At 32.5% G+C, this 26,782-nt stretch overlaps 2 protein-coding genes and 2 long non-coding RNA genes across 4 annotated transcripts; all 4 read left to right on the top strand.

Moving 5' to 3' along the window:
* The first annotated feature begins 3,050 nt into the window (after nucleotides 1-3,050).
* On the top strand, nucleotides 3,051-4,009 carry LOC147385597 (metallothionein-like protein type 2). The gene is made up of 3 exons (XM_086424484.1): nucleotides 3,051-3,211; nucleotides 3,400-3,483; nucleotides 3,639-4,009. The coding sequence occupies exons 1-3, from the start codon at nucleotides 3,147-3,149 to the stop codon at nucleotides 3,748-3,750; spliced, it is 261 nt and encodes an 86-aa protein (XP_086280610.1). The 5' UTR covers nucleotides 3,051-3,146; the 3' UTR covers nucleotides 3,751-4,009.
* Nucleotides 4,010-14,908: 10,899 nt separating this feature from the next.
* Nucleotides 14,909-15,721, top strand: LOC147385596 (metallothionein-like protein type 2). The gene is made up of 3 exons (XM_086423662.1): nucleotides 14,909-15,066; nucleotides 15,224-15,307; nucleotides 15,486-15,721. Exons 1-3 carry the CDS (start codon nucleotides 15,002-15,004, stop codon nucleotides 15,580-15,582), a joined length of 246 nt encoding a protein of 81 aa, XP_086279788.1. The 5' UTR covers nucleotides 14,909-15,001; the 3' UTR covers nucleotides 15,583-15,721.
* A 2,932-nt stretch (nucleotides 15,722-18,653) lies between these two features.
* Nucleotides 18,654-20,323, top strand: LOC147385595 (uncharacterized). Its single transcript, XR_015172063.1, has 3 exons — nucleotides 18,654-19,315; nucleotides 19,876-19,902; nucleotides 19,986-20,323. It is a non-coding gene; the product is annotated as an uncharacterized LOC147385595 (long non-coding RNA).
* Nucleotides 20,324-24,855: 4,532 nt separating this feature from the next.
* LOC147385594 (uncharacterized) lies at nucleotides 24,856-25,677 on the top strand. Its single transcript, XR_015172017.1, has 3 exons — nucleotides 24,856-25,059; nucleotides 25,262-25,288; nucleotides 25,374-25,677. It is a non-coding gene; the product is annotated as an uncharacterized LOC147385594 (long non-coding RNA).
* Nucleotides 25,678-26,782: the final 1,105 nt, after the last annotated feature.

The following is a 26,782-nucleotide window of genomic DNA, read 5'->3' as shown; positions in this document are numbered from 1 at the left end:
AAAAAAATGGACTCTTTAGTACTCATTTGATCAAATATTGGTTTAAAATGGATTTTTGAAGTGAAAATGCCGCAATTACTCTTCCAACGAATTTTGAGGTTTAAATAAATGTGTTTTATTTGAGAATATTTGAAATAATCTTATATTTCAAAATTAATGACATGTCCCTTGATTATGGTCATCTCTTACATAATAATTGAAAAAAAAAAAATCTAAATGAACAATGAAAAAAATAAATCCGGTTTTCGCTACCCAAAATTAGTGATTTTTAACTCATATAGATGATGGATATGAGTGTGGTTATCAACATCAGCAAACTAATTGACCTATTATTAAGAAATATAAATAATTTTAAATAATTAAAATATTATTTTAAAACTCAATTTGAGTGTTCATCAAATTGATTCAACTGAAAAACTAACAAGTCTACTTAAATGAGCCAAATAAAATTATATTGACATTTTAATAAATAAAAATATTTATATTTTATTTTCACAAAAATATTAATAAGAAAATAAATTGATTTAAGTTTTTTATTTGATTCAGTATATTTTTAACTTAAGCCACTCTGTAAACTCGTTAAAAGGGTATTTCAGATATTTTTCTTAAAAAAAATCTTCAAAAGATTCTTAATAAGTGAATATTTTATTAAATGAAACTTAAATGATTGGTAATCTATTCTTAAGGACTAATCGGAACATTTTATCAATAAAGAGTCCCTTACGGTCATTATTTTCCCACTGAAATCACTCCAACCATAGGAAAAGAACAAAAAAAGGTAAAATATAATTTCTAATTTTTCCTATAAAAAGAAAAAAAAAAAAAGAGAGAATATTATTCCACATTTGTCAACTCCACAATAGATGGACAGAATAGGTTTCAGGTCCACCACCACCACCACTAAGAAAGGCAAAATCTCTGCGTGTGCTACAACCCTTGTGGTACACTAACGGTCCTGTGGACTAGTTTCATCATTTGGGTGTCTTATGATCGTTGAAAGAGCTACAAGGGTTGTAAGACATGAGACATTCATCATCATCTACATCTTATTTTAAGGATTGTGGTGGGGTCGGTAACATAAATCTTATTTTGAACTTAATTGTGAATAAAGTAGGATTAATTGAACATAGTCACAAATAAAAAAGAAAAGAAAAAAAAAAACAAGACTAATGATTTTTTAACTCAACCTGGCAGCCAGACTCAAAAACTCACCAAGTCGCAAAGAATCGTAGATTCTTTTGCTTGGGATACACAATTGTACTCTCGAAAAACACAACTACAAATGACAGATCAGTTGTATATCCCAAGGGACAGAATCTACAGTTCTTTGTCCATGCCACGTCGGTGAGTTTTTTAGTCCCCCTGTTAGGTTGAATTAAAAAATCGGCACTCAAAAATAGAAAAGTGAGACAAGCAATAAGAGAGGACCAAAACCATCCTTTTTGGCTAAAGTGTATAAAGGAATCCATGGACGATCGAATCCTTCAAGTGCTTTTTTTTTCTTTGTGCTCTCTTCGTGACTTATGGAATAATTTAAGAAAGAGAGTTACTAGTGCCACACCAACTTTTACTAAAGCCACACCAAAGGTTGTGCAATTATTTATAGTTAGTGTGGTATTATAAAAAGTTGGTGTGACAATAATAACTCTCTTTAAGAAATCTTAGGTTTTGTCTTAATATTAAAAGAATTACAATCTCTCTATTCTAAAGAATTATAATCTTTTAGAGTTGATAATAATAATTAATACAAAGATTCGCAAAGTGGGTCAGGGGATAGATTTTATAATCTTTAAGTACAATCATTTACTATTGAGAAATCCTTTCCTTTCTAAGATAATGAGGAAAAAGGCCTTACTAAATCTTATCCATCGTCAAAAAGACATCGAAATGAATTCCACCCTTTGATTGCAATAATAAAAAATGGACAAATTAATATATTAATTTGTCAAAACCTAATATTTGAAAATTTTAAGAGTACGTTGTAATTTTGTTACGGGTTTCATAAAAGGGACTTGTTGGGCATTCGTTAAAGTGCAATAAATACATTTTGAAAATTAGAATTTGAGGGTATTTTAATAAAAAAAAATAAAGAAAATTTTCGGTACAAAATCCAATTTCCAAAATCTATTAGCACACGTTAACACAATCCTTCATAAAAAGATATGCAATGAAGGTTTTGCCCAATCATACATCATTACACCTTATATAGTTTGCCGAGTCGGATTAGTCTTATTAATTTAGTAAGTATTTCACCTTTTCTAATGTCCTTATGGCATTTAAAACCATGATCCGATACTTTAGAGTTGTAGAAGAAATTTTTTTATGAACTTTGAAAAACAAAAATTTTAAAATTAAGTTATGTGGAAGTTTGGTAGTTATCCATTTTCAAAACAATGTCTCAAGCTCAAAAGAATTTATTTTTGAATATATTTTGTTGGATCTGAGTTTGTCGATGAAACTTAGAGGGTTGTAGTGTTGGATCTCTGATGTGATAATCCATTTGAGTAAAACGAGTATTAGTAAGGCTTAAAATCTTACGTCATTAGTAAGGAAAGTTTTTTCCTAGTTATACAGCCACTGATCAATGCCACGTACGCAAGTTGCAGTAAGTAATTACCAAACGTTGAAAAATGTGTTGGGGGAATATATCAAACTTTCGATAAGGTTGTTTGCGTCGAAGCCTAGCTCTATTCATTAAATCAGAGGCCCGGTCGACGTGGTAAGGGCAAAGCACGATAGATATCTTTCTTCGGGATACAAAGGAAAAAGATCTGCGTTTCTGTGTTCTTGCCACACGTACAGATCACGTATGATATACCACCGCGTGCAGTCATCGTTATTGAAAAAGAAACTATTATTTTGGGTGGAAAAGGATAAAGAGCTATTAAAGGATGGTTGTCAGGGATTGATTTATATTATGGGAGGAGGGGACTGTTGCGTTGTACTGACAATTGACACGTTGGTTCAATGGTGCAGATTGTGACGCGTGTACGGCGATAGGCACCACATCCTCTTCCAACTTCACTATAAATAGGAGTCATGGGCTCACTCTGAAAAATCATCCAACACTCTTGTGTTTTCTTCGATTCATCTTCTTCTTCTTCTTCTTCTTGTTCAACCTTCTTTCTTAATTTTCTTATTAGAAAATGTCGTGCTGCGGAGGAAACTGTGGTTGCGCTTCAGGCTGCAAGTGTGGCAGCGGATGTGGAGGGTAAACTTGTCATTTCCAACAATATTCTTTATATTGAAGCTTGAGTTTTACTTTATTTTTGGTTTAATTAATTACTATTACTATTCTAGTATGTAAAAATTATAGGACTATTTCTTTTGTTTTTAATTTAATTTTGTCGATGTTAGTGGAGTGGGGGGGTATTTATTAATTTCGAGGTGTGGTTGTAGATGCAAGATGTACCCAGACATGAGCTTCTCTGGTGAGAGGATCACCACTGAGACGATCATTGATGGGGTTGCTCCTCAGAAAGGGTACGTTTTCATCATCCCAAATATCTCTCTCTCTCAATTTATTTAATTATTAAGAGAGATTCTATTTCCACCTCAATTTTTTTCTAATGCCACCACAATTTTGTCTTAATTATAATGAAGATTAATTATTACAAAACTAATGTTTGGATTTACAGATACTTTGTTGAGGAGGGTTCGGAGATGGGAGTGGGAGCTGAGAATGGAGGCTGCGGCTGCTCGTGTGGAGCAAACTGCAGCTGCAACCCTTGTAATTGCCCCAAGAATTAGAGTCAGTTATCCATAAATAAATAAATAAATGATAAAAATAAGGAAGGAAGTAGTATTAATTATGTGTGTGGGGGGTCTCTGAAGTGATGAGAAGTGAAGGTCTATTACTTGTATGTAGTAGTAGTCCTTGTGATGATGAAGCTCTAAATAAATTACTAGTGTTTCCTTTCATTTGTGTGGTTGTTGAGTTTATGTATGTATATGTGAAGGAGTCGTCCTTTTGAAGCTAAATTGAAATATATATGACTCCTTCCTATTACTTATTATCTTGTGAGCAACTTTTTTATCTTCCATGACTCTGTAAATAAATGGTCACTGAAAGCGATAAGACTCTGTAAATAAATGGTCACTGAAAGTCCAATTATCTAAAACTTTTCATCCATGTAATTTAATTGTATGTTGAAGTGGCACTTTCTAAATCGGCTAAAAGCGCTACAGGAGAAAAAAAGAAAAAGAAAAAGAAAAAGAGGTGATGATGACGACTCGTGTTTCACTATCCAGTACATTTCTTTTTTTTTTTTTTTCCGATCCTAATTCCCGACTCGTGTGCCCATTTAGATTGAGATTTGGTACACTTTTTTATTATTTTGAAGGTGAGTTGGGACACTCTCGATCTATTGATAATAGACATCTAAGATAAAGAGGGAAATAACAACAAATCAATTACTTTTATTTCAATTGTGGTGTTGTTTACATAAAGTTATCGGACGGAGGAACAGAGTTTTATTTCTCTTTCTCTTTCCCTCTTCGTAAAGCTTTTAAACTATACAAAGCTCTTGGAGTCAATCTCACACAATACATTTCTTGATTTTTTTCAAGACTAATGGTGGGATTTTGGATCGTGAAATGGACACAATTTTGCCAAAAAGAAATTCAGAGATTTACTGGACAGACCTGTCTGTCCCAATTTTATTTAAAAAACTCCTTTACTTTATGAATTAGTCCGCGTGACTAACTTAGTAAGATTTCAAATTTTATTAAGAGTCCTTGGACCCATAAGGCTTATCAAATTAGCAATCCAAATTCATAAATTTTATGAAAAAAAATCAGATTTAAAAGAAACAATTATAAAAATATGATCCTTTTGCGTTTGATAGTAGGTATAGAAAATGGATGACTACTCAACTCTAAAATTTAAAATTAAAATTTTTTCGTAAAAATTACTCTTTTTTATTTTTTTTTAAATTTTGTTTTTAAAGTTCTTAGAATATTGTCCTTTATAATCTTGTCTAATCAAATCATGTTTTTATATGCCACAATTTAATGTGGTTAGAATCCAATCCAAGGTATGTTAAGCAACAAATTAATCGTTATAATTTGAATTTTATGACGTGGATCCTAACTCCAATATTTGTTGGGTAACAAGCTCGATAATGTGAGGTTTAATGGGTAACAAACTTTTTAAGTAAGGTTCCCTTAAAATTGTCACTTTTGCATTTAAAATGCAATAGTTAGGTCCAAAGGAGAGTTGCTATTGGCACCCCAACTCTTACTTATTACAACCCAATTTCTTAAAACATTTATTACACCCCAATTAATTATTAAAACACACTTTTCAAACACTACAAAGGTTTGGGCTCATATTATAATTTCAACATTATAAAACAATATAACACTCATTTCAAGCAATTTCAATAGTTATTTACAATTATGATTAGGTTCATATAAAATCTTAAATTTAAAAAATAGAAATCTAGCAACATCTATAAAAAATAAAAAATAAAAACTTTTATTGGCATCCCAACTTTTAGTTATACTAAACCATTCACTAATTTTCTTTATTTTAAATTGGGGTGTAGTAAGTAAAAGTTGAGGTGCCAATAACAACTCTCTAAAAAATATGGTGATTTATAAGTGTAAAACACTTTTTTTTTACTTAATTACTAAAGAAATTTTCTGGACAGCATCATGTTGTCGCATCTAAAAACATAATCCGCGATAAGGATGTAGAAGAAAAAATTTTAAAAACTTAGAAAAAAAAATATTTTTCAACATTATATATTAATTTAAAACTTGAGAAGTTGGTTGGCAACCATTTTAAATTCCTTTAATTAAAATTAAAAAATGATTTTTATTTTATTTTATGAATATGAGTTTTTCCGTGAAATCTAAAGGGTTATGGTGTTGAATTGCCAATTTACATAATAAATTATAAAATACAACTGAGTTACTAGAATTTTGTATTTTTTGAGTTGTAGATAAATATCCCCTCAACAATATTTTTGTGGTAGGGCAATTGTTTCACTAACCTACACCACATTTTTTCTACTTTCCTCTTCACTCCCTCTAACTTTACCATATCTCCTCTTTAACTTATTTTATTATTTTTTACCCCTTAACCTCAAAAAAATTAATTACAACAATATGACCCACTCGTGTGTGTTTTTGTGTGGATAAAACTCTCATTAAATTACAGTTTTGGGGTCCTATTTTATTTTCTTTACTCTTCAATCTTTCTTAATTTAGTATATTTTCTCGATTATCCTTTTTAATCTATTTTATTATTTTTTATCTTTTATCTTTTTAATTTCAAAATTCTTTAAATATATTTTTCAAATATTATTTTTTCACTTTTACCCTTTTAACTCTCCAATCAAATTATAATTTTGTAGAACGTACTTTATTTTCTTTACATTTCACCATTTATAATTTTTCTATATTTTCTCTTTTAGTCTTTTACTTACTTTATTATTTTTCATCTTTTCTCTTTAACTTCTAAAAAATTTAATAATACCCTCTTTAATTTTATTTTTTATGATTTTACGCTTTTATCCTGAGAGAATGTTTGTGCCGTAGACACGGGCGAACTCTACTATGTCAATACAAGCGGACCTAAAACACTTAATAAGATTGCAAATCTTAATTATTTTGGCATACTTGTCTTACTCTTAATAGAATATCCCTCCGCATTTTGGTAAATAGTGAGTAAACAAGCGTACTAAACTTTTACTAAGAAAAAGTAATTTTCATTATCTTTCTATTACATATCTTGAAGGTATTTATAAGCAACTATTTACAGTTAAAATAATTAGAAAAAGAAAGGGATCAAGAGAGGGAGACGACTCATGCTGGGTGGTTAAACGAGTCACTAGCAAGAACTACTTCGGACACATGTTCTTCGATATATGAATAACGCAGTGGTTATTCTACAATTGTTGTCTCTTTGAGACAGATTGACTTATCAAGTAACTTCCACATGTGTACTTGAACAAGTGTCCCAAAACTTAACAGCACCCTTGTTGTGACAAGTGGAATTCCCTAACTGTTCTTCTTATGAAAAGTGTAGACTATAGAGAGGACATGTGGAATTAATACAAAAGAGACATGTGGGTGATGGTGAAGGAGTATTTGACATTCCATGATTTTGATCTTATGCAGTGTTCTAACTTCTCAAGAAATAATATTTTATTGTTAAGACTTGAAAATTAAAGGAGATTAAATCTTTAAGTTGAAGAAGAGAAAACAAATATTATGTATGAAAAGTGCTAGTTTTGATAAGATAAATTAAAGATTGTTTTTACTAACCGTGGAAGATGATGGCATCAATAGTCTAGTAAATACTTCTTGACACGCCTATCAACATTTTAGGGAAATCCTCTCCGTGTTCAGGTTGATGCCGCACCTTACGCATGTTAATAGGTGTGAAAACTTGCTTAGAGGGCAAAGACCCAATTAACCTTTGTACTAAGGAGAAAAAAATATTACAGAATTTACAAGTAAATCCATCTAGCTCAGAAAGAGATTACCTAGAGTAGGTTATGGAATGTACATATATAATATTGTTTCGCGAACTTTCGATAAGGGGAACAGAGGTCTCCTGGATCATTTAGAGCAAAACTTCAAAGAGAAACCTCCTGACGAAGGTTTCCTCAACACCCGGAAAAACCCTTCTGCCCATTCACGGAGTTTCACTCGCTACTGGAAAGGCGGAATCACAACATCCAAGCTTTTGTCTGTCAACTCGCCTCTGGCTCTGAGCTTGGTCCCTTTCCACCCGGTTTTGACGAACCCATTCTTCCCACGCAAATCATGGATCTTGATCAAGGGGCATATCATCATTTTGATCGGGTATCTCAAATAAACCAAAAAAAATTGACAAATTAAATAGTGAATTTATATTGAATATGGGCACACGTTAACACAATATTCATAAAATGATTTACAATGACGCTTTTGCCCAATAATTTGTTGAGTCCGACTTGCCTTACTAAGTTAGTGAGGATTTCACCCTTACTATGGTCCTTAGGCTCACCATGTAGCATTTAAAAGCATTATCCGATGCTTCAAGGTTGTAGAGGACAAAATTATATGAATTGAAAAATAAAATTTTCAAAACAAGTTATTATTCATAATTGAATTTCAATTTTAATATTATGAGTTTTGTGGAAGTTCGTGATCAGTGTCTCAAAATAATGATTTATCCGTACTTTTTCCAATGATTTATCTTGAGTTTTATTCATATTTCTCTATATTAAGTAAATAAACATATTAAGCATCAAAATATCACGTTGCATGTCATGCCATGCTAATTAGAACTAATTATGTATAAATAATTATATTTGTCAGAAAATTCTGATTACTCGTATTCGTTATGCAGACCAAAGATCAGACCATCAAATTAGGCCCCAAAATTAGAAATTAGACATTGCATTTTAATTTAGAGAAATAATCAAGTATTCCGGTCAAATTGAAAGAAAAAATTTCAACCCAACCGTGACACGATGGCCAACTGGGGAGGGGCGATGGACCTCGGTTAGAGCATCGTAAAATTGTGTAAATGTGATTCGCACGTGATCTTATTCGCAATAGCTAAAACGGTTAAGAATGGATCTTTTTAGAATAAAAAATTTCTATAAATAGAACATTTCTCAATGTAAAAATGACCCTTTCTTAGACCCCTTTCATGGCCTCTTTCTTTGGCCCCTCTCCTTTTAGTATAGGCTTTGAGCCTTTTATTTTATTTTTCTTTTCCTAGCTTAAGTTTTCCATTAAAGTTTTGTTATTTTTATATGTGAAAAAGAGAAGAAGAGATTATAATTATCTTTGTTTAATGAAGCAATCCTTGTTATTCTCCTTCTATCTATCTTTATCACTTGGAATGACCTTTTCATAAAAAAATTATCTTTTTTTTTTTTTAAAATCTTTGGTGTTTGTCAAATTTGATGATAGAAAAATGTTTATAAATCACACTTTTTCATAGGTCCGGCTAAAGACGTTAAACTTAGTGTTATTTGAGAGACAATCCATGTAATCCAAGTTGAGATCTTCAAATCTAATAAGTTTGGCTGAAAACATAAGACTTATCAATATTAGGAGGCAACTTACATTTTTTTTAGTAGTTATTTTGTATTGCGTATTTATCCAACATAATCTAAGAACCATTCACCTATGTTATGAGCATAATATTTCTCGACTTCAAACAATATACGTTACGACAGTGGTGAATGATGTGTTGTCTCAGTTTTAGGTACTATCCAACTTACTTTATTTTCTTTTGTCAATTTCAATTTTGCATTTGCACGTGCATGTTAAAATATTGAGGACAATATCATTTTTAAGTTTAGAGTGTAAGGGTCAAATTTTCACCTATTTTCTTTTCTATTCTAAAAATCATAAAAATTTGAAAATTTTGAAAAAAATATTTTGATAGCAATTTTGTTGTATTATTTTCAAGATCTTAGCTTGTATCTTTAAGCACTTAGTTAAAAATCTTAAATCAATCTTTAGTTGGAAGCTTTGATGTCAAGTCCTCATTCGTGTTTTTCTTAAGTAAAAATTAAAATAAAATTATTTTTTATTTATAATTACTTCTAATAAGATTACTAAAAGTCGATATTGAATTAAGTGATCTTTTTACCTTCTTTCTACATAGAATATAAGGAAAATTAGGTTTGATAAATTTTGATTTTCTTATTTATTTTATTGGTTAATTAAGTTGAATATGTCTTAAACAACAACCATTGAATTAGATTGGGTACCTTGAAAATGATTGTCTATTTTTATTTGAAAAAAAAGTAAAAAATTAGTATAATAAAAAAAAAAAAGTAAAAGATCAAGAAAAAAAATTCCTAAAAACGAGAAAGAAATAATAAAAAATTCAAAGTTTATAAGTTTTAAGTTTTAATAGGGTGAAAGTCATCATGTGCAAAAATGTGAATACACTGGAATATCATATATAAAATTCGTATTAAAGTGAACATTTACACTTCTCACTCTAAGAAATTAAATCTCTAAAGTTTCTTAGTTAAAATTACTATTTAATAAAAATTAATTAAAATCTAAATTTTTTCATAAAAAAATAAAAGTTAGGACTATGTACCAAGTATTACTATCAAAATGACTCTATTAAGAAAGGAAAGTTTTTTCCTAATTATACAACTACTTGCCACTGCCACGTGCGCAAATTGCCGTGGTTACCAAACGTTGAAAAATGTGTTGGTGAATGCATTAAACTTTCGATAAGGTTTTTTGCGTCCAAGTCCTGCTCTCTTCGTTAAATCAGAGGATAAAATTGAACTAAATATTTACCTGGTTGACGTGGGAAGATCGCAGAGCCATAGATCTTTTCTTCGCGATACACAAGAAAAAAGATCGTTCTGTGGCGTTGCCAGATCATCCGCGTTATTCAAAAAGAGCAATTAAAGGATGGTTGTGAGGGATTGATTGATGTATGGTGAGGAGGGCACTGTAGCGTTGTCCTAACTGCTGATACGTTGGTTCAATGATGCAGATTGTGACGCGTGTACAACGATAGGCACTATAAATAGGAGTCATGGGCACACTCTGAAAAATCATCACAGACTCTTAGTTTTCTTGGATCGATCTTCTTCTTCTCCTGCTTTCTTTCTTAATTTTCTTATTAGAAAATGTCGTGCTGCGGAGGAAACTGTAGTTGCGATTCAGGCTGCAAGTGTGGCAGCGGATGTGGAGGGTAAACTTGTCATTTCCAACAATATTCTTTCTATCGAAGCTTGAGTTTTGGTTAAATTACTATTCTAGTTTGTAAAAATTATAGGACTATTTCTTTTGTTTTTAATTTAATTTTATCGATGTTAGTGGAGTGGGGGGGTATTTATTAATTTCGAGGTGTGGTTGTAGATGCAAGATGTACCCAGACATGAGCTTCTCTGGTGAGAGGATCACCACTGAGACGATCATTGATGGGGTTGCTCCTCAGAAAGGGTATGTTTCATCATCCCAAATATCTCTCTCTCTCTCAATTTATTTAATTATTAAGAGAGATTCTATTTCCACGCCAAGTTTTTCTAATGCCATCTCAATTTTTTCTTAATTATAATGAAGATTAATTATTATAAAACTAATGATATATATAAAAGTTTGGATTTACAGATACTTTGTTGAGGAGGGTTCGGAGATGGGAGTGGGAGCTGAGAATGGAGACTGCGGTTGCTCGTGTGGAGCAAACTGCAGCTGCAACCCTTGTAATTGCCCCAAGAAGTAAAGTCAGTCAGTCATCCATAAATAAATAAATAATAAAAATAAAGAAGGAAATAGTATTAATTATGTGTGGGGGTCTCTGAAGTGAAGTGAAGGTCTATTACTTGTATGTAGTAGTAGTCCTTGTGATGATGAAGCTCTAAATAAATTACTAGTGTTTCCTTTCATTTGTGTGGTGGTTGAGTTTATGTATGTATATCTGAAGGAGTTGTCCTTTTGACGCTAAATTGAAATATATATATATGACTCCTTCCTATTACTTATTATCTTGTGAGCAACTTTTTGTCAAGTTAATGAAAGATGCCCTAGAAACGATGAAACGTAGAAACCTGTTGGTTGGATAAGCGATAAGACTTTGTAAATGGGGACGGTAACTGAACCTCCAATTCTTAACACTTTTCGTGTAATTTTATTGTATGTTGAAGTGGTACTTTCTAAATCGGCCGAAAGCGCTACAGGGGAAAAAAAAAAAAAAAAAAAGAGGTACAGAGGATCCGCTTTCGATGTTAGGTACCTATCGTAGTCTATGATGATGACTCGTGTGCCACGATCCAGTACATTTCGTTTTTACCGGATCCTAATTGCTGACTGGTGGTCCACCAATGTAGATTGAGAGTTGACTTTTTAAGATATGATACAATTTTTTATTATTTTGAAGGTAGTTGTGATACACGCGATGTATTGATAACAGACATCTGAGATACAGAGGGAAATATTATGCAATAAGTTTAGCACAACAAATCAATCACTTTTATTTCAATTATGTTGTTGTTTACATAAAGTTAATGGATGGACGAATAGAGTTTTCTTTCTCCTTCTCTTTCCCTTTGTTAAGCTTTTAAACTATATAATTCTCTTGAAGTCAATTTCACACAATCCATTTCTTGATTTTTTCAAGATTAACGATGGGATTTTGGATAATGAAATAGACATAATTTTTGTCCAAAAAAAAAATTCAGAGATTTATTGGGCAAACCTATCTGACACAATTTTCTCTATTATCTTTTTAATCTATTTTATTATTTTTTATCTTTTATTTTTTTTAATTTCAATTTTTTTTAGTAATATTCTTCAAACTTTATTTTTTCCCTTTTACTCTTTTAAACCTCCTATCAAATTATATTTTGTAAAATCTACTTAATTTTCTTTATATTTCATCAAGTAATTTTTCTATATTTTCTCTTTTAGCCTTTTAATTTATTTTATTATTTTTCATCTTCTATTTTTTTAATTAATTTTTTTTAATAATACTCTTAAATTTTATTTTTTTTTTATTTGTACCCCTTAATTCAAAAGAGAATGTCTATGCCGTAATCACAGGCGAACTCTTGTATGTCAATACATGTGGATCTAAAACATTTAATAAGATTTCAAATCTTAATTACTTTGGCATGTTAGGTTTTCTCTTTATATAATATTCTATCTCATTATCTTTTTATTACAAACCTTGAAGATATTTATAAGCACCTTTTTACAATTAAAATAATTAGAAAAAGAAAGGGATCTGAAGAGGGAGACGACTCTTCCTGGGTGGTTACATGAGTCACTTGCAAGAACTACTTTGGACACATGTTCTTCAATATTTGAATAACAAAGTGGTAATTCAACTACTGCTGTCTCTTTGAGACACATCGACTTATCAAGTAACTTCCACATGTGTACTTGGACAAGTGTCTAAATACTAAATCGATACACCATTCTTGTGACAGGTGTAGACTATAGAGAAGGACATGTGGAATTAATAAAAAAGAGACATGTGGAGGATGGTGAAGGAGTACTTGACATTCCATGATTTTGATTTTGCTGTAGTGTTCTAACAGTGAGATACCCTTATATTTTAAATTTGTTTCTATGTATTCAGTTTTTTCTTATAAACTAATGAAAATTAATCTAAATGCTCCCAATCTTTAAACTCTAAATAAAATTTCTTAATTTTTCTCTAAAAAATCTGTCTAACTTTAAGTTCTTTAATCTTTATAATAAATTATTTGTAATCCATTCAACCTTATAGTTTTTATCATTTGTTAAATAAAAAATTTTGATTTTTTCTTTTTATATATATAAAAAATTCCATCATCTTTTACTTATGAAGAAATAATATTTTATTGTTGAGACTTGAAAATTAAAGGAGATAAAATCTTTAGGTTGAAGAGGAAGAGAAAACCAAAATTATGGGAGATAAGAAAAGTGCTAGCTTCGAAAAGACAAATTAAGGATTTTTTTATTACTAACGGTGGAAGACGAGGGCGTCAATAGTCTAGTAAAGAGGATAAAGGTCAAGGGGCATAATGTCATTTTGAACATAAGAGTATCTCAAATATTCACCGAAAGGTAGAGGGTTAGTCTAAATCAATGGGAAAAAAAAATGGACAAATTAATACATTAATTTTTCAAAACCCAATATTTGAAGAAGTCAAGAGTATGTTGTAATTTCGGGAACGATTTCATAAAAAGATATGCAATGATACTTTTGCCCAATTATACATCTTGCATAGTTTGCCAAGTCGGACTAGCCTTACTAAGTTAGTAAGGATTTCACCTTACTAGCTTGTGGCATTTAAAAGCATGATCTTATGCTTCAAGGTAGTAGAGGAACAAATTCAATGAATTTTGAAAAATAAATTTTTTTAAAAAATTAGATTTTAGAGTTGAATTTCAATTTTAATTTTATGAGTTATGTTGGAGTTCGATAGCAGTCAATTTTCAAAACTCTAAAAATTAATTTTTAGAGTTGAATTTTAATTTTAATTTTAATTTCACGTAACTCTTAAACTTAAAAATAAAATTCAATAGAGAAAAATAATTTTTTCTTAAAATTTTATTTTTTCAAAATTCATAGAATTTAGTCTCGACAATCCTGAAGCATTGGGTCATATTTTCCAGATGCAAAGAAGAGAGTTCAAGTACCCTCAGTAAGGATGAAATTCTTACTGACTTAGTAAGGCTAAGCGGCCTCATATTTAATTGAGTAACTTCTATGCTTTGAGAGCTCATTTAAGAGTTCTAAAGTGTTTTTTTTTCTTTTAAAGTTAAAAAGAGAAAAAAAGGAAAAAATCAAATAGAAAAGAAATCCCATACTATCTAGATGCAGTTTAATAATTTGTTTAAAAATTTTAAATTTGTGATTTCGTTATCCATCCATTTTCTAAACCTTGATCAAGACGAAAATAACTTGCATCGAAACTGAGTTTAAGACTATGTTGTTGGACTGCCAATGCGATAATCCATTTGAGATTGAAATCATACTTGTAAGGAAAGAATCTTACCAAGTTTGTAGGGAAAGTGTCCTTAAATAGAATTGAAATATTTCTATAAAAATAAAAATAAATAAATAAATAAATAAATAAATAAAATAAAATAAAAAAGCTTTTGGTAGAAACGGAGGGTGGCTGTTAGGGATGAAAAACTTTTTGTTCACAGAAATTTGGGATTAACCAATCACATGTACCCACGTGTATTGAATGTTTCTTAATTTACGAAACTACCCTTGTTAATTACGAAATTACCCTTAATTGCTTGACGTGACAGGAACTGAGGAGTCTGCTCACTGTGAGAAAAAAAAGACTCGTGAGGGATTTGATAAATACGTGGTGAGGAGGGCAGATGCGTTGTACTGACTACTGACACGCTGGACAATTATGCAGATTTTGACGCGTGTACGGTGATAGGTGCCACTCTCTCTCTTGGACTGCACTATAAATAGGAGGTCATGGGCTCACCCTGAAAAATCATCCTAGGCTCTTTGGTTTCTTCGATCAATCTTCTTCTTCTTCTTCTATTTTCTTCGTAGAAAATGTCGTGCTGCGGAGGAAACTGTGGTTGCGGTTCTGCCTGCAAGTGTGGCAGCGGATGCGGAGGGTAAACTTGTCATTTCAAACAATATTCTTTATATTCAAGCTTGATTTTTTTTTACTTTATTTTTTGGTTTAAAAAAAATAGGACTGTTTCTTTTGTTTTAATCTAATTTATCGATGTTAGAGGGGGGGTATTTAGTAATTTCAAGGTGTGGTTGTAGATGCAAGATGTACCCGGACTTGAGCTTCTCTGGTGAGAGGACCACCACTAAGATGATCATTGAAGGGGTTGCTCCTCAGAAAGGGTACGTTTCACCATCCCAAATCTCTCTCTCTCTCTCTCTCTTTATTTAATTATTATTTAGAGAGATTCTATTTCCACGCCAATTTTTTCTAACGCCATCCCAATTCTTTCTTAATTAATAAAATAATAAAGATTAATTTTTTTTTAAACTAATAATTTATGAAAGTCTTGATTTACAGATACTTTGTTGAGGGCTCGGAGATGGGAGTGGGAGCCGAGAATGGAGGCTGCCAGTGTGGACCCAACTGCACCTGCGACCCTTGTACTTGCAAATGAGGGAGAAGAACAATCATCCATAAATAAATAATTATGTGTGGGGTCTCTGATATGAAGTGAAGGTCTATTACTTATATGTAGAAGTAATAGTAGTCCTTGTGATGATGAAGCTCTAAATAAATTACTAGTATTTCCCTTATTATCTTGTTCTTAAAGCAAAAAATGAAATATGTGAGCAACTTTTTTTTTTTTTTGTCTTCTATTGACTGGAATTCAAGTAATGAAAGATGCCTTGAATCTGATCATTGAGAAACGACGAAACGTACAAAACTGATGGTTAGATAAGCGACAAATCTTTACTGTCAAAAAAAAACAAAATAAAATAAGAGAGCTTCTATTAACACACAAACTTTTATTATAAAAGCACCCCCACAAATTAATTTGGGCAACCCACAAAATAGCGTAATTGTTTTGTTTTATATGAATTAAAAAGCTTTGAAAGTGACGAGGATCTAGCATAAAAGTGAGCCTCACCAAAAAATCAGCTCATTTCGAAATTTTTAACCCATTAAAGACAACAATTCGGCGCACAGGTTGCCCTTACTAATTTGTGAGGGTGATTTTGTAATTATCCTTTACTTATATCACCTCTCTGTCACGAGATTCATAATCTAAATCCAGTAAATACCTCCACGTCAGTTCATTGCACGCAGTGTTGTAAGAAGTCGCTTTAGCATCATTCATATAAAAATTATAATTTCTCAAGGATGGTGTGTTCTAGGCAAAAGTTGTTTCTGAGACTATCAATGGACTGGGATCAATACCCCCATAGATCCGTTATTCTTAGGATCCAAATAGATTTGATTAAGGGAAAAGTACTTAAAAGGACCTTGGTGGAGGATTTCTTTCTAAATAATCCCTAAGTTTTGGACGGTGTCTTAACAATGCATTTAGTTATAATGTTTTTTAAATATGGAAACTACTTTTTCTCATCTTCTTTCACGTACTTGGATTTTTCAATGAGGGTTGAGATCAATTTTTACGATTTATTTCTACCCCAAATGATTAATGGAGAATGAATATTTTTAATTTTGAATATTTAAATTTATTTATTTTATTTATTTTAATGATTTATAATATAAAAAAATGAAGAACAAAATTGAGATTCTAAAATTTATGAAAATTTCAATGTAACTTTTGATCCAATTGTCCATTTTACAACTATAATATATGTGTAGATAAGTGAGGAGCTTAAATGGGAGTTGGACCTTAACAATATAAAGTGGTGAACTCAACAATAAAAATGTCTAATTTGACAATAAAAATGGTGAGTTCGATATTGTAAATGTGATCAGATTCTTTTTGTTTTTAATTTTTAATTTTTTTCGTTTTTTCGACTGAGACAATGGAATGCACAGGAAAAAATCTGCAGATTTCGGTATGCAACTGACGTGGCAGGGCACAAAATCATAGATCTTTTTCTTAAGGATTGGAAAAAAATCTGCGTGCGCATGCCACATCAGCTGCATACAAAAAATCACGTGCATTCATCATTATTCTTGTATCAATATGCTCCATTGATCACTTCAATTTGTCTGGGCTCGGGCTACATAGTTTTTTTTCCCCACCCAAGCATATATATAACTGATATTGGTTGCCGAACCAATGGGCTTTGGTGAATAAAATGAGCCCTGCCCGCATGTTAAGATACATATGTAAAATATTTTAGAGTCGTCCTGAACTGAAGTGACCTAAAGATTGTACCTCATATCGCACATCATGTCATGAAAGTGTGTTGGAACCATAAATGTTTTTTTTTTACTCGTATCTCAATGAAAATCATATATGAGTCCCACACATTTTCACTCAAGGATGTGCTATAGGAGGTACAATCTTGAGGTCACTACAGTTTTATTCAATGTTTTCATTTGTATTAACAAATTGTTTTAAAATGTGTCGACAGGTTCATGTGTCCATACCTGGGCTGATAATGAAACCTACTTTTTTGGGGCCAAGGCTATTTTCTTAAGGTTCTATTGAACATCAGTATACGTAACTTGATTGGCAGGTCCATTTTGTCCAGGCTTGGGCTTTAAAGTCAGCTCCTATGATGGGCCAAGGCTGATAGCTACCTAACGTTGCCCTCCCAATGGGCTATGGTCAATAAAAATGAGCCCTGTATATTTAATTGTATGAACAAATTGTTTTAAATTGTGTCGGCAGGCTCATTTTTCCATGCTTGGGCTGATAATGAAAGCCCACTTGTTCTGGACCGGTTATTTTTTAAGGCTTTATTGCGCATCAGCACAGATAATGAGGTTAACTTACTTGGCAGGTCTGATTTGTCCAGGCTTGGGCTTGAAAGTCAGATCCTATATGCTGGGCCCTGGATGATAGCTACCAAACGTTGACTACCCAATGGGCAATGGTTAATAAAACGAGCCCAGCACGGCAAGTTACCTATATAATATACATTAAATTGTCTATAATATGGTTAAGATGACCTAACCAACACCAATATTTTTATAAAAATATTAAACATAAGAAACTTAGAAAAAAAAAGTTTTCTTTAGTCTCAAATTTGTATGATCAGGTGGATCTCAAACATGGTTTCAACTCTCGTCCGAGACCGAGATGGACAGGCACCGTGTCTCAACAGTGCAAAATCTCGATAGATAAATGAGATGACTCGGACAATATGTTGTAAATCTCGTCCAAGACTCCAAGTCAGTGAATCTCAGCCTAGTCAACCGATATTTTGTATGTTTTAACTAAAAATAATTAATCTTTTACAATTTAACTACATATTATCTAAATAAACTCTGATTTTAATACTATCACAACTTCTAATTTATCTTATTTTAAAAAAAAAAATTATAATTATTATCATATATATATGAATAAATAATTGTTTATTGAGTTAAATGGATTATCTCATTGGAGACAAGTTGTCTCATCCGCTACAAATCAAGATTTGAAACCATGATCCCCAAGGAACTAAGGCACATCGTTCATGAAGTAAAAAATTCCAAATCACATAAGACCGTGATAGGTATTGTGTTAATTGAATGACCATGATGTGGTGGTGATAATGGAAATAATAGTGATATAATTGTAATTAATTATCATAAATTAATGATAATTGGCCGGCCCACTTTGTCTGGGCATGGGTTAGACAGTCAGCTTCTTTGCTGGGCCTTGGCTTATAGTGATAATAGTTGCCGATCCATAAAATGAGGGCCGCACGACAAGTTACATATATATATTAAATTGGGTAAAAATTTTTTTTTTTTTAAATATGTTGGCAAGCTCATTTGTCCATGATGGCCCTGATAAGGTCAGCCCACTTTTCCTAGGCCCAGGCTGATTTTAAAGGTTTTATTGCCCATCAGCATTGCTTGGAAGATCAACGTTGTCCTGGATTGGGCTTGAAAGTAAGCTCCACCACATCTACCTACCCAATGGACTATGTTTAATAAAATGAGCCCATCTTCTCACGTTACCTGAAATATATATTAAATTATTTATATTATAATATGATTCTGTGACTTAGACGTTATTAATATTTTAACAAACAAAACATCAAACTTAAGTCATCTCTCTCTCTCTCAAATGCACTATAAATAAGAGGATTGGCCACAACTTGAAAACTCACTAAGTTTAATTTCAAGAACATAAAGAATCTTATCAACCCTTCTATTTCTCGATCAATTAACTTCTGTGTGGGAAAAATGAGTTGCTGCGACTGTGCTGTTTGTGGGTCTAGCTGCATCTGCCTTCCTGAATGTGGAGGGTAACCTCTTATTCATTTCTACAACTTTCTTTTCCTTTAATTTTTCAAAATTTTATCCCATTGTACAAGTATTTCATTTTCATATCTTTTCACTCTTTAGTCATTTTTATTGAGTTTGATTACCAACACTTCAAATGTTTCTATAATTTTGGATTGTTTAAATCATAGAGGATATTTTTATTTTTTTTACTAGACAAGCAACTCAATCAATTTTTTTTGAAGGGATATTTACCCAAAAAATGATCAACTTTTGACCAATTTAAGATTCTGGCTTACTGTTCATTTTAATTACCAAAAACGTGAACAATAACGAATATGGGTGGTTTTAGTGTGACTATTTCACAGGTTTAAAGTGGCTAATTGGAAATAGTCACTTTAAACCTGTGAAATAATCACTCTAAAACCGTCGAATTTATTACTGTTCTGAATTATTATTTTTTAACGATAACGTGATCATTCACGTTTTGATAATTAAAATGAACAGTTAGTTGGAATAGTAAATAAGTCATTTTCAGCTCACGAAATAGTAAATAATTTATTCTGGTTATTTCTAATTGCAGATGCATTACTGAGGTTTCAACTAAGGGGTAAGTCCCATCCCAAATTTCAACCAAGAAAATTTTATAACATATACGAGGTCTTAATTGTCACTAATTATTATTTGGTACAGATCCGAGATGATGACAGCCGGAGCTGAGAACGATGGCTGCAAGTGTGGGTCAGACTGCACCTGTGACCCTTGCAACTGCAAATGAAGAAGATGGACAAAAAGGAGAGTAATATTTATGTGTCATCAGATATAGTATATGTTTGTATGGGTCTGGTGTGAAGGTGTGAGAGTCTTAAAAATAAATCATCCATGGCTTCTCTGTAGTTCTTGCTTGAAGCTGTTTGTCTGTCTGTGTGTTACTAAGTGTATTTGTCTCTTTTCTTGTAGAAAGAAATTGGGCAAATACTTTGTGTCATGTACGTGGTTTGGATGAATAAAATATGAATTGTTTGTGTTAATGTTCTCTCTTATTACATTCTCCATCTGATTAACTTCCAACCTCCTATATGTGATGGATAGGCTAACCAGATTCCACATAATTTTTTATATAAATAATAAATAAATAAAGAGCTATTATTGCAACACTACTTTTTACTAATGCCACACCAATTCCTATAAAATTGGTATGTCGTTAGTAAAAATTGGTGTGGCAATAGTAACTCTCGAAAAACCAAAAAAAAAAACAAAAAAAGGTTAAAGGAGCAACAGATCCAATTAAAATTGAACTTCATTCATTTTCAAGAACCAGTGGTCCAATGATTAAGTCAAATTCTTATCGTATTCATACCAATCAAACTCTTTGAAATCAACTCTAATTCCATCCTTTCATATATAGCCCACATGGAAGTTGGCATTTTTTTCATGCTAATTGTCCTTTGACGAATTTTCAAAAATGTGATCAACTTTTGACGAAATTTCATTCCGGCTCATTGATCATTTTAATTCCCAAAATAATGAAGAGCAAGATCACAAGTATTTCAAAGTGAGGATCCCATTGGTATAAGATAGTGAGGTCACTGATATTTAGTTGAAAAGTTACAATTCTGCTGATTTATAAGTAACAATCTCGCTACTTAATAAGAGTTGTGCCAGGGACTTCATTTTTCACTGTGCTGAGGAGGAGGTGGGCACATAACAATAGATGCTTTTCACTCATATCACAAGAAAACATATCTATGGCCTTTGTAAAGGATATTTTTCTGAAAAATCAACATGTGGCAATCTCAAGGAAACTTTGTCGAACAACCAGATCATAGGACAACATAGCCGTATTGGCCGAATGCCCGAAATAATAGAGAAGTATAGGAAATGCTGGATTCACCTATAACCGAGTTCCAAGGGAAAGTACTTGAAGTATGGGAGTTACAAATCCCATAAAATAAGAAGTATAACTATATCCACGGAAATCAAGGAAAATTCTTAAACGAGTGCAACCGTTCAAACGATAATCAAGGAGAAAATCTAGGAAGATTTAAGAGAGGAAACCTCTATAAATGCATTGGTGCAAGGCATTGAAAGGTATAAAATTTCTCTCTGAAAATACCCTATTCTATTTCTTATACTAAAAATCTTGGCTTGGGCATCGAAGTGTTGTTGCTATAGACACACCCAAAAGTACAGGAAGACAAGAGTTCTTTTATCAGCGAGAATCACAAGGTAGTACAAATTTTTGCATCTACAGCCACCACATCAATGTTGTGTAAAACACAGTGAAAAATAAAATCCCTCTAAGATTTTTCACTTTATAAATATTTGCGATCTCACTCTTCATATCTTGGGTACGAAAATGAACAATGTGGAATTGGAATTTCATCATAGTCAGAGCATGAAATGGTAATTTACCCTTGCTCTTTTTTATTAGAATAAGGTTGGAGTGACCTAAATTCACACTTTGTTGACGTGGAAGTGTGTACAAAACCATAGATGCTTTTCTCGAGAGATGAGTGAAAAGAATATATGTATATGATTTTGACTTCTGAGCACACCACCACATCAGCTCAGTGTCTAATACAGTCACTTTAACATGACTCTTTAAATATACTAACCCAAATACGAGTCGCAATACACTGCCTTCGTTGGACACTGCATTCAACATTGAGCTCGTGCACAGATAACCATAGATTTATTTTCTCGAAATACCAGTTAAAAAATCAACGGCTTTCTATGCATTGCCACGTCAGCTTAATGTTAAACACAGTGTCCAACGAAGGCCGTCCAGCATTTTCCTCCAAATAATAGACTGGTATGGAGACGTGCTTGCGTGGGTTGGTTTTATCTCTTTGTTCTGGGCCCCAATTGATTACCTAAGCAACACAGCAATCTCCGAGGTAGAGCGGCCCGTTTTGTCCTTAGCTTGGGCAAGATATTCTTCTTTTCTAGGACCAGGCCAGGGTGACATCTGACCTCAGTTGCCCAATGGGCTATGGTCAATAATTTAAGCCCAACATGACAAGTTCCATATGTAAAGTATTTTAAATTGTGTAAACAAAATGTTTTAAAATGTTGGGCTGATAAGGTCAGCCCAACCTGATTTTTAAAGCTCTATCATGCATCAGAGTAGGTATACTTGCTTTTTCAAGAATTGGGCCTTAAAGTCAGTACCTATGTGGGCCCAGGCTAACATACACCTAACGTTGCCCACCCACCCACCCAATGGGCTATTGTTAATAAAATGAGCCCAGCACGACAAGTTACATATTTAATATACATTAAATAATCTATAAGAAGGTTCAGATGACCTAACCCATGTTCACATGTTAATAAAAAAAGTCATTTTATCACAACAAACCACCATCTCCGGAAGATCACAAGAACAAGGGAGATGAGTATATTGGACTTCGAGGAAACATCAACCTATTGATGCACAAGTCAAAGAAATTCAGTTAGAAATGTAATAATAATTGGTGGATTCATATGCTTCTATCTATCTTTCTACTCTTTTATTTAAATTTTGGTAAGAGATATAAAAGGAGATCGCAAGAATGGTGTATTCCTGAATTTTGTAAATCAAATTATTAGATTGGATTCAAATCTATGTAAATTAAAAATGTCTGAAGGGCAATCTCGTTCAAGAATGATACATAATTAAACGTGAGACAAATCTTTTTCTTAGAGGGGTGAGAAAAAGATTTGCCACCTCAAATGAAAAACCCCAAGTGTATGGCAAATCTTTTTCCCCAATATTTTTTTATTTGGTTCAGTGTCACAAATGAATTTTCATGCAATTAAACACGCCCTTAGATATTGTTCTCTGAAGAACTTTATAATTAATTACATTTTCTAGGGTCTTCCAACTATTCTAAAACACCTAATTTTTTTATTTTTTATACTCAATTTTAAATCGTAAAAATGAAAAAAAAAAAAAAAAAAAGGAATTTTTTGGTGTTATTAAAAAAATAATGAGTAATGAGAGAGAATGTAAAAGCAAAGCAAAGTCAGATTGACAACGAACAAGTTACATTTTGAGTAAAGTCCAAAGATTTATGAAAAATGGATGTATGATAGTTATATTAAATTAATATAAAATGCATTATCAGTTCTTATACCTTAAGATATTTTTGAACATAGTGCTCCCACATTCTTGTTTCTGGTCTTGCACTTATACATGTTCTACGCAATGGGCACCTTTTGTAGACTTGTTATATTAAAAAGTGTCCGTAGGCTTTCTTTTCGTCCATTTTTGGGCGTAAGGTAATCCATATTCTGGCCCGACTGACACAATTATGGACCATTATTACAATATCCTAGATTGATCACCTCTTTGTCTAGGCTAAATGATCAGTTTCTTTGTTTGGCACGGGCCATAGTCATAAAGTTGGAGTACGATCAACTAGGGAAAACTTTGGAAAAATCCTTGAAAACGGAAAAAGTAGGAAAAAACAATAAAAATAAAAGATAAAAAAATATATTAAAAATTATGAAAATTCAAAAAATCATGTGATTATCATTAAATCCCAATTTTTATTTTTTTTTTACATTTATGAATCACCAAATTCTATTATGTGTCAAATCCCACATTGAAAAAACATGCAAGTGTTTATTTTATGTGAAACAAAAAAAAAACTGAAAAAATCAGATAAAAAATGACATTTTTTTTCATAAATAAAGAAATCACATTTTTTAATTGTTAGAGATGCAAGTTGTGTTTTTATTGTTTTAAACCGCCTTCGCACAACATTGCCTTCAGCACTACACTGACATGGTGGTGTGCACCAAACCATAGATTTTCCTTGAGATACGAGTGTTGTACACTTAAGGAAATCGAAGGTTCTCTGTAAAACACTCGCACTCCCATAAATTGAATGGGACTTTAAAGAATCCCTCAAATTTTAAAATATTTTTATGGATTTATATAAATTATTATATATTCTCTTTAGAACATCCTAGAATTTTTCAAATCCTACATAAACTCCCTAACTTTCTCATGATTTAATGAAGGAAAAAAATCCCAAATTACAAGAGACTATGTGGTGGTGATAAAGGGAATAGGTTAATTAATGATCATGGTAATTGGCCGGCCCGCTTTGTCCGGACATGGACTGGATAGTCAACTTCTTTGCTGGGCCCAGGCTTACGATGATAATGGTTGGCGATCCAATAAAATGAGCCCCCGCTTGACAAGTTACATATGTAAATTATCTTATCTTATAATGGTAAAGAAATTGTTTTAAAATATGTCGGCGGGCTTATTTGTCTTGGGCTGAAAAGGTCAGCCCAGTTGTTGTGTTCTCAAGCTGATTTTTAAAGGTTTATTGCCCATCATCAGCATAGGTATACTGCTGGGAAGATCTGCTTTGTCCAGGATTGGGCTTGAAAGGAAGATCCTACGCTCGGCCCGTGCTGACATCTACTTAAAGTTGCCCATCCAATGGACTATAGTTAATAAAATGAGTCCATTTTGACACGTTACCTAGAATATACATTCTTCAACTGTATATAATATGGTTCCATGACTTAGGCCTAATTAATATTTTAACAAACAAAAGCATCAAACTTAGTCATCTCTCTCTCAAATGCACTATACATAAGAGGATTGGCCACAACTTGAAAACTCACTAAGTTTAGTTTCAAGAACATAAGGAATCTTATCGACCTTTCTATTCTCGATCAATTAACTTCTGTGGGAAAAAAAAATGAGTTGCTGCGACTGTGCTGTTTGTGGGTCTAGCTGCATCTGCCTTCCTGGATGTGGAGGGTAATCCTGTCATATCTTTTCTTCACTATTTGTTTTTACTTTTTAGCTCCTCCAGGCATGGCTCTTTACTCTTTAGTAGTATAAGTTCTTGTAGTCTCTATAGAAAAATTTATCAAACCAATCTGTATTGAGTCTTCTTTTGCATGTAAATTTTTTGTTTCTGATGTTTTATTATTGTTATTTTTTTATTTTTTTATCGTAGATGCTCTGCTGAGGTTTCAACTAAGGGGTAAGTCCCATCCCAAATTTCAACAAAGAAAAATTTATAACTCATATGATGAGTCTTTACTGTCACTAATTATTATTTTGAACAGATCCGAGATGATTACTTTGGGAGCTGAGAACGAAGGCTGCAAGTGTGGATCAAACTGCACATGTGACCCTTGCAACTGCAAATGAAGAATATGGACAAAAGGAGACATATATTTATGTCTCATCACATATAGTATATGTTTGTATGGGGTGGTGTGAAGGTGTGGGAGTCCTTTTGAAGTCCTTGCTTGAAGCTGTTTGTCCATGTTTACTATGTGTATTTGTCTCTTTTCTTGTATAAAGAAATGGCAAATACTTTGTCATGTATGTGGGTGGGATGAATAAAATGTGAATGGTTTGCGTTAATGTTTTCCTATTGTATTCTATGTCAATCTGATCAACTTCCAAGTTCCAATCCCTGGATATGCCAAACAACCCAACCAGATTCGAATGAATATTTTTTTATAACAAAGGAACAACATATCCAATTTAAATCGAACTTCATTCAGTTTCAAGAACCAGTGATTGAAAGATGGAATCAAATTTGATCTTGTTTTAGAGTTAGGTCATTGCATAATTAAATATTTCCAAAATGAAGAGTTATAATTTTGAAAACTGCTTCGAATAATCATTAAAGACTATAGAACCCCTCCTATACCAATAATCTGGCTGTTTTGATGATCGAAATAACATAGGACTTTTTAATTATATATGAACTAAAAGAGTTAAAATTTTATGCAAAATTAAAAGAAAATACTACTATACCTAGGGATTACAAGAAAATATATGGAATTATAATATATCTAGGAGTTTGACTTGGGCGGGATCTACCCGGCCTCAGGCTTGGGAGTAGTTCAGGTTTGGCTTGTTGCTGCTTGCGACGTTTGAGCTTTGATTGAAACAGATTCTTCAAATATAGCACTTTCATTGCGGCTCCTATGAATTGCACAGCGGATCAAATTGAAAAGCTATTTATTGAACATGTGGCGAAGCATAGGAAAATGCCCAAGACAATCGTAAGTGATCGAGAGGTTCACAGACAGAATCATTCAAGCTATTGGGTTCAGAGTTGCACCTCTCCACAAGCGGAAACCCACAAATTGATGACCAAATGAAGTGAGCCAACACCTTACTAGAGGAGTATTTGTGGCAATTTGTAGGCTATAGGATATGGTCCAATTTTGCTACAACCTACAAAGGAGTCAACCCATGAGCAACAATCCCATAACAGGCCACCAACCGCTCCCACCACACATCACAAGCAGGTACATTGAGACGAATCTTTCGATGTATCCAGGGGATTTGGTGATGGTGTAACTCAAACCACAACAATTCGAAGTATTGAAGAAGGTACACAAAGGGTTGATAAGTATAAGGACCCCTTACTCACAATAGGGAAGGTAGGCAAGGTATCCTATCGACTTTAGCTCCCTCACAACTTGAAGATTCATCCTGCCTTTCATGTGAGTTG

Source organism: Akebia trifoliata, chromosome 14 (genome assembly GCF_017979445.1).
Source record: "Akebia trifoliata isolate Shusen 1 chromosome 14, ASM1797944v1, whole genome shotgun sequence".
NCBI classification, from domain to species: domain Eukaryota; kingdom Viridiplantae; phylum Streptophyta; class Magnoliopsida; order Ranunculales; family Lardizabalaceae; genus Akebia; species Akebia trifoliata.
Note: the sequence above shows the minus strand (reverse complement) of the source record. Positions and strands in the feature narration are given on the sequence as shown.